At 40.8% G+C, this 13,342-nt stretch overlaps 1 protein-coding gene across 1 annotated transcript in view; it reads left to right on the top strand.

Moving 5' to 3' along the window:
• The window catches only part of fcho1 (FCH and mu domain containing endocytic adaptor 1), a 53,741-nt gene that overhangs the window by 14,166 nt on the left and 26,233 nt on the right, over nt 1-13,342 (top strand). The window contains exons 3-6 of the mRNA XM_079158668.1: nt 8,557-8,648; nt 11,577-11,651; nt 11,965-12,106; nt 12,377-12,529. Of these exons, the coding sequence (XP_079014794.1) occupies nt 8,557-8,648; nt 11,577-11,651; nt 11,965-12,106; nt 12,377-12,529 (462 nt within the window). The remainder of the gene's footprint in view (nt 1-8,556; nt 8,649-11,576; nt 11,652-11,964; nt 12,107-12,376; nt 12,530-13,342) is intronic.

The raw sequence follows: 13,342 nt of genomic DNA, 5'->3' as shown, positions 1-13,342 counted from the left end.
TTATTTTTTAGCCTGCTAAACGTCCATCTATGATCCGTGGACATGGCAGTCTTTGTGCTGAGGGCAGAGTAGCAGCAAGGCCGGAAAATGAGACCAAACTTGCAGGGAGGGAATCAAGCACACAGATTGTCATGCAGCAGAATTTCAGCCAGCAACTGCTGTGCTGTGTCTGCATCACAGAGAAGATTCAATTTAAGGTTTTGTCACTATTCCTACCCTTAAAACACAGCTACATGCTCCTGGTCATTTATGCTAATATGTGGGATTTGTGTGCCTGCATGGGTTTACATATTCATAACTGTGTTTTCCACCCAGCATGCCCTCAGACACGGAATAGCTGTGTAATACAAATCAAGCCTTCAGTGAATTAGACAACACAGCCACTTGGGAACAAGTCGCGCACACACAGAGCCTCGTCTTGTTTTGGCTCAAGAACATTCACAGCCGCTCACAAAGCCTCCGCATACAAAGCACGCTGTCCTGTCTCATTAACTACACAAGAGCTGTGGTCATGGCCCACAAGGGGCCCACAGGGGGACCACCGGCTGTAATTAAGTACATCCTTAGTCAATTAAGGCACCGTTAAGGCTTAGGAATATGATTGAAGGATTGATGTTGCTTAGTTCAGATTTTTCATGTTATGATTTTATGTCACACATCAGAGAGATGATAGAAAAGATCAGTTTCTTATTTTTCAGAAAGGAAAATGTATTTCGGCAGACTCTGTGATACTAACTGCTGTAGCCTCTGTTCCTTAAAGCAGTTTGCCTCAAGAAGGGATAAGCGACCAATAAAGCGGTGTCCAGACCTCCGGACGCTTATGACTTCGTCTGGTTGGAGAAACCGATGTTCAGAGCTTAGTAGGTGCGATTCACAATGGAGTCATCGTCTCCGCCGTTGATGCAGAAGAATGATCACAAAAATGGCGGAGTGTGGATGGGATCGACGCAGCTGAACAAGTTGTTGTTTGTCGACTTGCAGAAACAAGAACTCTTAAATCGTCTTGGTCAACTGCTTTTAGCAAACGCTACTCGGCTTGTGTGTCGACTGAAAATGCTGTTGCCGAGACAAATTCATCACTTGCTCCTGATTGGTTGGAGCAAAACGAAAATACAACAAAACCCTACCCTACTAGTAACATGAGCTCAGAGACAAAACCAGAAACTAAGCGGTCAGTCTTATTATCGGCCCTGTCAGTATTTGTGCTGGTTGTGTTAACATACAGTAGACACAATGCAAACAACCCTAACCCTGTTAATCAAACTACAACTTTAGTATGAATCTGAACTTAATAAAGAGGCAGCAACATCTTTAAAAAAACAATGTTGGAGTTATTTTTAGTTTTCTCCACAATCTTTGTGACGGCACAATGGCCGCCCTGAACCCGAAGCTCACTCGTCCGCAGATTTAAATAAGAGGGAATATTTGATTCTTTTCAGTTGGGACACCAGCTTCACTGCAGTAGCAGTATCCTCACTCTGGTGGGGTTTTGGTAGGAAAGTAACGCTCCAACTGGAAAAAGGCTTGTATTCATTATTAAGGTGTAGATCTTTAGTAATATTCTCCTCTCAGTACAGACTCTAGATTCTCTCTCTGCAGTGAATAGACCGTAACATGTCCTTGATGTGAGTCTGCATGGTATCCTGGGGATTTAAATGAACTATTTTAAAGAATAACCGTATAGTATAGCAAGCTGTTCTGTTCTGAGGCGGTACAGTATTTTCTATTCATTCACTTCCTAGAAACGTCTCTTTCTTTGCCTGCAGATACAACAGTGTGTTGGCATAGAGACACACACACACAAACAACGGCCAGTGGGGTTTTTATTATTGCCCGCTTCTTAGTTTAATGATGCCGACGTTGTTGTTCTCTCATCACTTTGAGTCATGGGGTTTTTCTCTCGTGGTGAAGAACAGTAAACGCACAGTGGGAAACTTTTTCCCTCCTTCCCATGTGTCCCTCCCTTACTGCCTCTGCCTCTTCTCTAATTGTATCTCTCCACCAATCCTCTGTTCCTAACGTCCAACCGTTTCATTTATTCTCAGTCGTTCCTCTGAGATCTGTTCTGTGCCAAGTTACATTATTAAGAGCGAAAGAGAGAGAAATCGATATAAGAGTTACTATATTTCTGTTCATATTCCAGTGTGTGTAACAGAACTGGAAAATAAACTACATTTATGTTATATATGTGTATATATATATATATATATATATATATATATATATAACTCGTCTTAGACCAGCAGAGGTGGATTTCTCAGACCGCCCCACACAGCAAATTGGTCTAACGCCATCAATGATGACGGGTTGCTGCTACCTGCTCCTGATGTTATTGACACCTCTCTGCTGTGGGACTGTTCTGGCTGCTCGACCTGCCCAGTCAGCAGAAAAAGGTTTCTGTGAGTCAGCGAAACTCGCAGCAGTCGGCTGGCTTCATGTCTCGGTGGTATACTGTCTGATGCAGGGGTGAGATGTTTGCAGCTTTACTTTTGACAGCTGCCTGATATGCTGCAGCTACATTGTGTGGCGTACAGAGCTGGATCACGTGTTCTCTGTATTTCGATCCATTTGCAGCTTGTCAAAATTGCTGCGACAGAAAGTGAATTTGATTTAATTTACCTGTGGCAATTTTGGCCCAATACCCACTTCATAATAATAATAGAAAACTAAAATGTTTGTATGTATATAGGGAGATGTTTGGAACCAGCAAAGTAGTGCACATTTCAAGACTAAATGCAATGGTTTTATGACTCCACACCGGTGACAGCCGAAGCCCGACGCATCATGTTTTCAGGGCCTGAAATGGACACAGAATAAAGTCACACAAGTTACAGACGAGTACAAAAGAAACAAATGTCTCAGAGTGACCACCGGGCTCATATGTGCAGCCCTGAGAAGCATAATTGTATTTTCTCTTTTGTTCTGCTCAGTACCTTTTTTAGTTTCATCTGACTGAAGAGCCGTGCTGCACAGCAGGAAGGTCCTCAGACACTTGAACCGGTCTCACACAGATTGTGAGGGCAGATTTGACAAATAGCCAGAACTAAAGGCACCGCTCTGCCAGAGAATGAAGCACTGTAACATAAAGCCTGAGCCAAGCTGAGCAGCACTTCACTTCACAAAAGTCTCGATGAAGCAACTTTTTCCACTGGGAATGGGCAGTGGTAGAAGAAGTACTTTGATCTTTTACTTATTTAAAAGTAGCATTCAGTACACAGTGTAGAAATACTCCGATTCAAGTCCTGCATTCACAATATTGCTAAATATAAACCGGTTTGATTAACTAGTGTCACCTCCTTCTGGGCTGCAGTCAGCTGATCTACTGGTGTACTGTCGTGTATACAGGTTGTGCTGAACGTTCAGGATGTGGGAAAAAAGATGTGCAAACTGTTTCCTAATTTGATTCGGATATACGTTTGTGTTCGTCTGCACCTCGCTTTGTGTGTGTTCTCATTAAGTACATAATACTGTCCTAGTCCATCAGGTAAAGGGATTCTATCACTTTATTTTTGCATGTCTTTATGGCTCAAATCTATTCAAAATGTGATTTGGTGGATGTTTTAGGAGACATTTTCGTCATCATTTTTTATTTGAAAAATCTGAAGTAAACCAACTACAGAAGGCTCAGTGAGTATTGTGTTCATCCAGTCATGCCGAGTGCCAATCATCTATTATTCCGTCTATTTGACAGCAAATTCCCATTGTCTTCTCAACACAATAAGAATTTGCTAGACCTTAAGTTTCAGTATAACTGAGCCAGTTTTGCTTGCTGGGAACCATGTTTTTGTGAATGAAAGTTTGTATCAGTACAGCACTTTTAGTTCTCGAGGAAACGTCAGCGGAGATCCTCTGCAGGCAAACATGCAGATGAAAGATCTTTTTATTTGTTGTAGTGAAGCAGGCCCTGCAGCACAGAGTTCCACTCAGCCCAGGTTTCCTCACCTTCCGTCTGTAGTTAGTTTCGTACGAGCCTGAGGGGAAGTCTGAAGATGCGTCTAATTAGAATCAAGTGAGAACAGTTAGAGAGACAAAACTCTGGAGAGGCATAAAACACACACACACGAGTAATAAGACATAAATAACAAGGATTGAAGTGGAACATTGTACCAATTGTCTCAGATCAGCTTTTTTTGATCAGTTATCTAAAATACTGTGTGCCAAAGATACTGTTACAATAGCAGCATGAATCTTTGGAAAGATTAGGCTTATTACAGGGAGCATGTTAACCAAAAAACTACATCTCAGACACACCTGACATTTGGCTTTTATTATTTTTAAATAACATTTTTGCATGGACAAATAAGATTACGGTTATACTTGTATACTTGTACTATATATTCTTCTGTTCATTGTTCAGCATTTTGCATGATTTTGGGAGCAACAGGTCTTAATATGGAGGTGCTGTCTTTAACTAACCGATGGCTGAACAGAAGGCCTCATTGACTGATCAGACATATAGTGGCCAATTTGTCAGCGGCCGAGTCTGCACTGAAGTTACACAGGCCTGTGTCTCCACAGCACACATGAGCCTGCGGTGCTTGCAGTGTCCTGAAAGACCTGACCCTGGGCTGAACCTAGCTGTTGACCCACGCTAATATGTTTTTTCCTGAAGACCTAAGGATTTGTATTTTGAAGCATTTTGGAGCGTGAATGCTTGGACGTCAAATATAGTGCAAATGTTATGCGTCGAAATTTGTTTTGCTTCGGGGTTTGAGGTTGAAGATCGGCACACTGACTTAAATAGCCCTGACCACCACAATAATAAACAGTTTGAGGGAAAACCAGCGATCCTAACCTCTTAACAGAGCAATGTTGGTGTTTGATTTACTGAGATGAAATTATCATTTCCCTGCTGCTTACCATCCCCCCTGAACACATTTCAACAGATCCCCTACAGCGCTCGGTTGTCTTCAGAAGTCTTCATGAGAAAGTTGCCCCTGTACAGATTTTAGCCCCCCCCCCCCCCCCTCCATTCCTCTCTTCTCCTCTCCCATCATTCCCCTCTTTGTCATGGTAATGAGCTCCATCGTGCGTGACAAACGGTCAACTTAATTGATAAAAAAGAGATCACCAAGAAGGGAGCGAAGAGGGGGTTTGCATATATCAGACATGAAGGATTCTCTTTCACTGAAGGCTTAAGGAATACATTACGACACTTGAAGACACTTAAAGAAGACTGTCGGTGGATTGGCAGCTCTCCTGTTATCTGCTATCAGATTGTTTGGCGTGACTCAACATCCACAAGTACCAACTCGCAGCTGTTTGCACAACCAAGAACATGCACACTTAAACATGCAGACATGCACACTTAAACATGCAGCAGTGTAGTTCTGTGTCGGAGAAGAGAGAGAGAGAGAGAGAGGACTCGCTCTCATAATTTCATTTTTGTTGCACCTGCCAGTCTGAGGCAGGTGTTCCCTTACAATGGGCCTACTTATAAAAGCTGGTCGAGCTATATTTTAATGTGAGTTATTAAGATTGGACGGCTCCCAATCGTGTGTGTGTGTGTGTGTGTGTGTGGAAGGCTTAGACTGTCGGCTCACCTTTCTTTGGGGAGGTTGGAGTTTCAACAAAAGGCGTCTGCCAACGAACAACACTATACTGCTGCAGAACGCCCATTGTTTATAAAAAAAGCTCACGTCAAAGCATTCAAATACAATGTAATAATACAAAACCCTATTATTTTGTTAAGAAGAATAGAAAATGAGATGGAAAACAGCTGACATTGGTTTGTTTCATGCTTAGTTTAGTGTGATTGTGGTAAACGATAGCTTTATGAATCAAACTTAAAACGCATCTTGTTTTACGTACATAGGAGCATAAAGTGTCGGTTCATCCAAATCATCATAAAACGACAAATTATCCTGCAGAGATGCAGATAGTTTTGTTTTGATCTAATAGTGTGTGATATACATTGAGTTACGATTGTGATGATTAGAATTAAACTTGTGGTTTTCACAACACTGAAAAATTCAATTCCATCTTAGAAATATATAATCCCAAAAACCCACAGGATAATACAACATCCTTCATTTAAAATGTTTAATGCTCTTCTGTGTTCTGGGGGAACTGACCTTTGGAAAACAGCAGATTTGACATTTGTCTCAGAAGATGTAAATATTAGCCGAACCTTGTTTCTGGCGTTTTATTATGGAAACAAGATGCAGGAAGGCAGATATGTGCCCAATGTGACATTTTCAGGTTGTTTGTTTAGTTTGACAAACAACACAAAGCTGAAAGATATCCAGTTAATCATCACATGAGAGAACGACGAGAAGAAAATCCTCACAATTGAGAAGCTGTATCTATAGACACTATGGTCTTATTGCTTGAAACGATTCATAGCTTATTGAAATCTTCTCTCCTTATTGCCTAATTGATTAATCAACTGATTTCAGGTGTAACCTGCAGCCTAACCCGACTGAATGAAGGCAATGTTCCTACCCCGTCTGATCTTCAACGGGGCACAAACATTTCAAAGCTGCTTCTTCTCTGTCCAGTATGCTCTCTCTCTTCTGTTTTTCTTACATCATGATGAAAAGGCTCGGGCACGGTGACCGTCTGACGACCGAAGCTGAGGTCAGCGGTGACGCTTCAGTGGCTGAGCTCGCTTGGTGTTTTCCGTCAGGGTTTTGCGTCGTCAATCTGTCTGAGACTGGGAGTCTACAGTCCAGTGACTGTGTCTCTGCCTTGCATGCTCACTGAGCAGGTAGTGTGTGTGTGTGTGTGTGTGTGTGTGTGTGTGTGTGTGTGTGTGTGTGTGTGTGTGTGTGTGTGTGTGTGTGTGTGTGTGTGTGTGTGTGTGTGTGTGGTTTTGGGTGACCCTTGGCATTCCCCTGGTACCTGGGAACTGGTCTGTTTTCCTCCTCCGGGGTATATTTAGAAGAAGCAGCTGTCTGTGTCTCTGTCCGCACAGACGTCCCGGCTGTCTCTCGACTCAAAAATGTGGCGAGGCTCAAGAAGAAACGACACGGTCTATTTGTAATAGCGCTGTCATGCTCTTTTTCAGATTATGAAGACTTGTGTTAACACAGGTGTAGGTTTGTGTGATTACGACAGTGATGGGTGGGAGGTGTTGCTGTTGTCTGTGTCAAATCTGCTTAGCTGCAAGGTAGGCGACTTTTCTGTGAACAACAACCCAGCGCTGTGGTTTTCTCTCATTTTCCATGTTGGCCTTTGCTCGACTAATGTACAGCAAGCAGCGAGGTAATTTCCAGTGTTGAGCAGCAGCAGCAGCAGCAGCAGCATGTACGGTAGTTGACTTTATCGTGAAACATCAGCAAAAAAACATGACACGTCAGTTTTGTCCCTATCTTTCATCACAGCCAATTGTATAAAATCACCAAAATGACTGTAATCTCTACAAGTTTCCTCATGATGAGCAATAAGGGCCCTTTCATTTTCAGCCAAACAATTTGGGTTTTCACATGAGAGGTGTCTTTATTGTACACAAGCCAACTCTCAAAGGGGAAATGGTTTTATGTGGGAAAATTTAAAGATGGTCTTCAAACTAAATGTGTGTGATGTTAGTCAGTAAATCTGTAAGTAAGTCTGTTTGTGCACCCAGTTGCACCAATACATTCTCCACCTTCCGGGAACTAAAGGGACACACAAATGCACAACCACAGGACGATGTGGAGCTCCTAATAAATAATAACAAATCATTTTTTTCCACATTTTTACTTTAATTTTTGCTTATTTAGAGATTAATTTTGATGATCTCATATAATTATCAGCTATTAATCTTCCCAACACACAAAAAAATCCGTGAAACAAAGTTATAAAATGATAACGAGATAGAAGTATGAGAGACAAAGGAGAGTGAACAAGAGAGAGATTGCGAGAGCATAAAAACTAAACAGAAACTAAAATGTAACTTTGTTTGGTTTGTGTTTGTAAGGTATGATGGACCGGTTACCTCGAGTATTGATGACCTACTTTAGCTCAAAATCTGTATATTGTTGTGTGGTGTGTGACAGCGAGTGATGAGGAAAAATATAGCACAGACCGTGCCAAATACCTATAAAGTTAAATAATAATTAAGCAGCTTTTTCTGGCCAAATCATATCAGATTATTGTTACTAATCACCAGCTTTGAACGGTTTGTTTAAAACAGGCCTTTATACATTCTGATCAGCTGAGAAACAAAAACATAATTATTTTTCATCTGAAGTAAAACTGTCATTACATATTTAGCTCCCAGAAAGCTAATATTATATATAAAATGGGCCTCTACACACGTCTATAAGGTCTACTGACGTCTGTGTGGTTTTCAACTCTCAGCCGAATCCAAAGCTGGTTTCATATGAATGTTTGCAGAGCCCCAAATGTTTGTCGAATGTTCTCTATGTGACTACGTTTCCCTGGATGAGTCCGACTGTCTGTAGAGGACCATCAGCGACAAAAATACAAGAAGGCAAAGTCACAACAAATGTGATATTACGTTTCTGAAGCACCAACTGACGTCACTCTTTAACTTTCTAATACTGGTTTGATGTTCCTCGTTTGGGTGCTAACAGACGGTGTGTGTGTGTTTTTTTATTTCTATCTTGGCAGGGGGAGAAAAATGCCGGCTTTGACGTGCTCTACCACAACATGAAGCATGGCCAGCTGGCAACCAAGGAGCTAGCCGAGTTTGTCCGTGAGAGGTAAGGTTTGTGAATATCTGTGTGGGAGGTGGCGCTCGTGATGGGAGTCGGGTGGAGAAATTTCACATTCTTGAACCTGTATACTTGGATCTTTGGAAAGATGAGAGACCATGCCAAGGTTGAGTGAAAAGCCCAGAGATGATAAATGACCTGTTTTGGGATTTTCTTTTTCTCCCGCCGTGTGTTTCTCAGTCCTGTCAGAGAAGACTTTAACAAGTCTTTCTCTGTTGAAGCTGCTTCAGTCTTGCCTCTTTGCTCTGATCTCTGGCCCTTGTCCTCACTACTGTGCTACTTTTGGAGCTCACTTTCTCTAAAACTCACACACACACAAGCCTGAAAAGGTGAATTATCCCTCAATGTCAGAGCTTTACGTCCATGTTTGCAACGGCTGGGTTTAAATAAGCTTTTACGTCTTTATTTGACAGAGGACAGTGTAGAAATTGGGGGTAAATTAAGATGCAATATATTGTGAACAAGGCGATATATCGTAACATGTGAGTAAACAAAAGTTAATTTTTAATGCAATCAGAACAGTTGGATCTGCATTTGCATCATCACAGTCCCTGTAACCTCCAACGTTAAATCACTACTTTTTGATAGATTACAACATTGCTATCTAGCGTTTCAGGGTTTAACCACAAACTGAACCACTGTCTGCCACCAATCTTTGCATGTTAACTATTAATTATAATCAGTACGGTGTTTTTGAGAAAAACATAATATTGCAATAATCAAGTGTAGCTTGAAATGGGCCTTTTCTCTTGTAACGTTTAAAGTGAAACATGGTGTGAAAATATGAACAAGTGTGTACGTAACATAAACAGACAAACACAAATATGCTGGAACTAAATAACGGTGATCTTTTTTTCATGGTTTATAAACTGGTGACGGTTTCTACTTTTTGCCTGGGACCCGTTAGCTTTAGCCGAAGTCTTTTAACACAATACGTACAGTACGTAGCCTTCAGGTGCGTATTTAAAACCCTTTTAACAAGATTTACCTTTTTAAAATGATTTAGCTGGAAACGTTAAAAAGTCAGCCGGAGATGAGTTCAAACAACTCGTGAAGAGCATTAGCTCAATTAGCTAGCTAGCTAGCTAGCTAGCATCCATCGCAATTTCTGACGGCAAAGTCAACATCAACAAGAAACAAAGAGCATGCTTTTGTTTACTTCTGTCTGAAATCAAAGACACAAGTATTATGAATTACAAATTGTAAATCCTGCCCCTATTATTATCATCGTGAAGTACATTAATGCTGTGCAACCACTGAAAGCTTAACAGGCGTACAGCAGTACCTAAGGGGAAAGTCAATTATCTAATTAAAACTGTCCTCTCAAAGAGTTTGTTCTATTAAATACCCCGTCCTCTTATTAGCAACTTATCAGGGAGTAAATGAAGGGTAGTAATGAGGTTCCCACAGGGGTTTGTGCTCTCACAGCGGGAAGTTAACACACACAGAACACTCTGTCAGACCAGTGATGTAATCCTGACATTGATTCAGCGAATGTGCACATTCCTCGCAGAGGGAAATTCACTTATCTTACTCGGACAGCAGCAGACAACAAATCGGCAGTCAGGAAATGAAATAGGGCCACTGTGGGTAACATTGTGTGCGATCCCGCAGGACGGAGGACAAGCAATTGATTTGATACATTTTCTCTCTCGCCACTTGCCTTAAAGGTCGTTTTGATATAAGACTCCATATAAAACACTCTGTTAAAGTACCGCAACAACTCTCAAGGTTTCTCATTGACTGCATGTATCCTCTACAGTGAGTAACGCTCATACTCAGTTTAATGGAGATGTATCGATACGTTTTGATAGTGGGCACTCGGGTTTGACGTTTAGAATGAGTTAATCAATTAGTGTCCCGACAGAAGATTTATCTGCAACTATTTTGGTAATCGAGGAATCGTTTCAGTCATTTTTCAAGCCAAACATTCACTAGTTCCATCTTTTCTAAACCTAATATATTTGGGTTTTGGATTGTTAATTGGATTAAACAAGATATTTAGAGACGTCACTTTGGGCTTTAGTAAATATTGATGGACATTTTGACTATTTTCAGACATGTTATAGACTAAATAATAATCAATTAAAAGAGAGAAGAATTGATAAAAATGTAACCATTAGTTGCAGAACTAACAGTTTGGTCCTCAAAGACCATTTTGAATGAATGAATGAATGAATGAATGAATGAATGACACACGCGATAAAATAATTGTCGGCGTTAATTAATTAACGCGTTAACTTGACAAGCAATAATTAAAATGATTGAAAATATAACAAAACTGTGAAACATCAAAAAACAATAGATATAATTTGAAAATGAAAATATTTGTTCGCCCTGCTTGTGTTCGCCCTGCTTGTGATCCAATATGAGTTCCAACAAGGTCTGCGTCGCTGCTTGTTTATTGTTAATGACTTCCTGTAGCAAGTTGTTCTGTTCACCCTCAGGATGTTTGGATCGATACTCCTTCCTTCTCTTCAGGGTCAACAGATGATGGTTATTAAAGTTTCATGCCAGCCTTTGCAAAACAACTCTCATCTTCATTTAAATGTGGCTTATTGCAACAATTATCCAACACTGATGAGAATGAATCTTTATCTGTCTGACTCTAATGGTGGATGCCCAGAGTTTGGAACAAAGTAAGCTCCAGATAGAGAACATAACAGATGAGGCCATTAGCAGAGGCAGTAGCCTTGTGAGGAAGTGTTATTGGAGTATATTACATTCACCAGTCTAAAAGTTATTTAGAATAATTTACATTTTAAAGAAAGCAACGCACACATTACTCTTCCTGTGGGGTTACTGGCAACTTTAGAAAATGAACTAAAAGAAAGAGACTTGTATCTTCTGAGATATATATATTAATTAGTGTTATTGTATTGGTTTTTCCGGTAACGGTAATTTTTGTTTTTGCAGTGCTGCTGTTGAAGAGACTTACTCCAAATCAATGAGCAAACTGGCCAAGATGGCCAGCAACGGAAGTCCACAGGGGTGAGTACCACCATGTGAACACAGCCCGCCCTCGTCCCCTATGGTTTAATTTATACTATTGTAAGGCTTTGCTACTGTGATTATACATGCTATGGTCATATGGCTGCATATAAGATATGAATGAGTACCATCTGCATCACCAAATGTTCATATTTATAATTAAAATAATACAGCTTTTAGCAAAGTCTTGAAAAAGATAATATTTCCACATGTCCACAGCATGACTCTTGGTATTACAATATATCTTAAATGAGGAGAGAGTTTGTAGCTAACAGTCTCCTGTGTGCTTAATGCTTGTGTCTGTATTTCCTAGGACCTTTGCTCCCATGTGGGATGTGTTCAGGGTGTCTTCAGACAAACTGGCCCTCTGCCACCTCGAGCTGATGAGGAAGATGAACGATCTCATCCGGGACATCAACAAGTACGGAGACGATCAGGTCAAAATTCACCGCAGAGTAAGTACCTAGGATCAGGATGCTTTACCGCTATCCTGACCGCAAGCTGGCTGATTTTATGTGCCCGTGTGATAAACGTAGACAGATTGTCTCATTACTTGCCCTTCATCGAGACTCTGTCATTTTGATCCAATTTATCTCATAGAAAATCCCATTACTGTCTTCTCCCCTCATGGTAATCGGTGCGTTTTCCCTTCAAGTTCAGGATGTTCATGCGTTGTCTTTTTCTTTGTGTGTGTGTGTGTGTGTGTGTGTGTGTGTGTCACCCAGACAAAGGAGGAGATGGTGGGAACAGTTGAGGCGGTGCAGGCGCTGCAGGTTCAGAGCGGCCACCTTCAGAAGTCAAAGGAGGGTTACCACGCCAAGTGTTTGGAGCTGGACCGGCTCAGGAAGGAGGGAGCGCCACAGAAAGAAGTGGAGAAAGTTAGCAACAACTTTCTTTATTTTCAACACAATAACAGCTAATCAGTGTCCTTTGAAACAAATATTAGAGGGTTGGTTCACAGAAATTGGGGGGAAACGACAACATTTACACACTAGTTCCTGGAGTTTAATAGTCTTTTGTTCACATTGCTCCATCTTTAGTCTTTGTGACGCAGACAATAAACAAGCACAAACATTTATTATCACATAGTTATTTTGTAGTTTGGGAGGACCGATCCATTAAACAAACAACACGTCTTATTTTAGAAGAGAGCTGATTGTCAGTGTTGGGCGTGATATAATATAAATACATCTGAACTGTATCAACAGATGGAGTGTGATTGTCATGTTGTTGTCACACAGTCTACATTATCTTTATTCATAATAATAAATCAGTGTTGTTCCTTTGCAATGCAACATAATATTAGTACCAGTGTGATGAAATAATTAGTTGTATAAATAGTAAATAGTCTTCTTTAATAGTTCATTCAGCCTCGTACCGCTCTCCTTGTGGTCAACACAACGCATCCTCAGGAAAAGTGATTTGTGTTCGTTTAGTGGTTTTAAAACAAACTCTTTGACCATGATTTCTTAATCTCACAATTTCACAAAAAGCATAAATCCAAAAGCTTTTTGTAAATTTGTATTCAAAGTATATTCAAGTCCAGAGCTACTCGACGTGTCTCTCGGTACATCTTGTGGACAGCTGGATGTGAACTGGGACTTGACAGATTCAGTGTCCTGCATCACTGTTCCTTCACTCTGGGATGTCGTATTATTGTTATTATTATTGTTCGTCTTGTGACCCAAGAG

This window comes from Pholis gunnellus (assembly GCF_910591455.1).
Source record: "Pholis gunnellus genome assembly, chromosome: 4".
Lineage (NCBI taxonomy): Eukaryota > Metazoa > Chordata > Actinopteri > Perciformes > Pholidae > Pholis > Pholis gunnellus.
The sequence above is the reverse complement of the archived record's forward strand: the minus strand, read 5'-3'. Positions and strand labels throughout refer to the sequence as shown.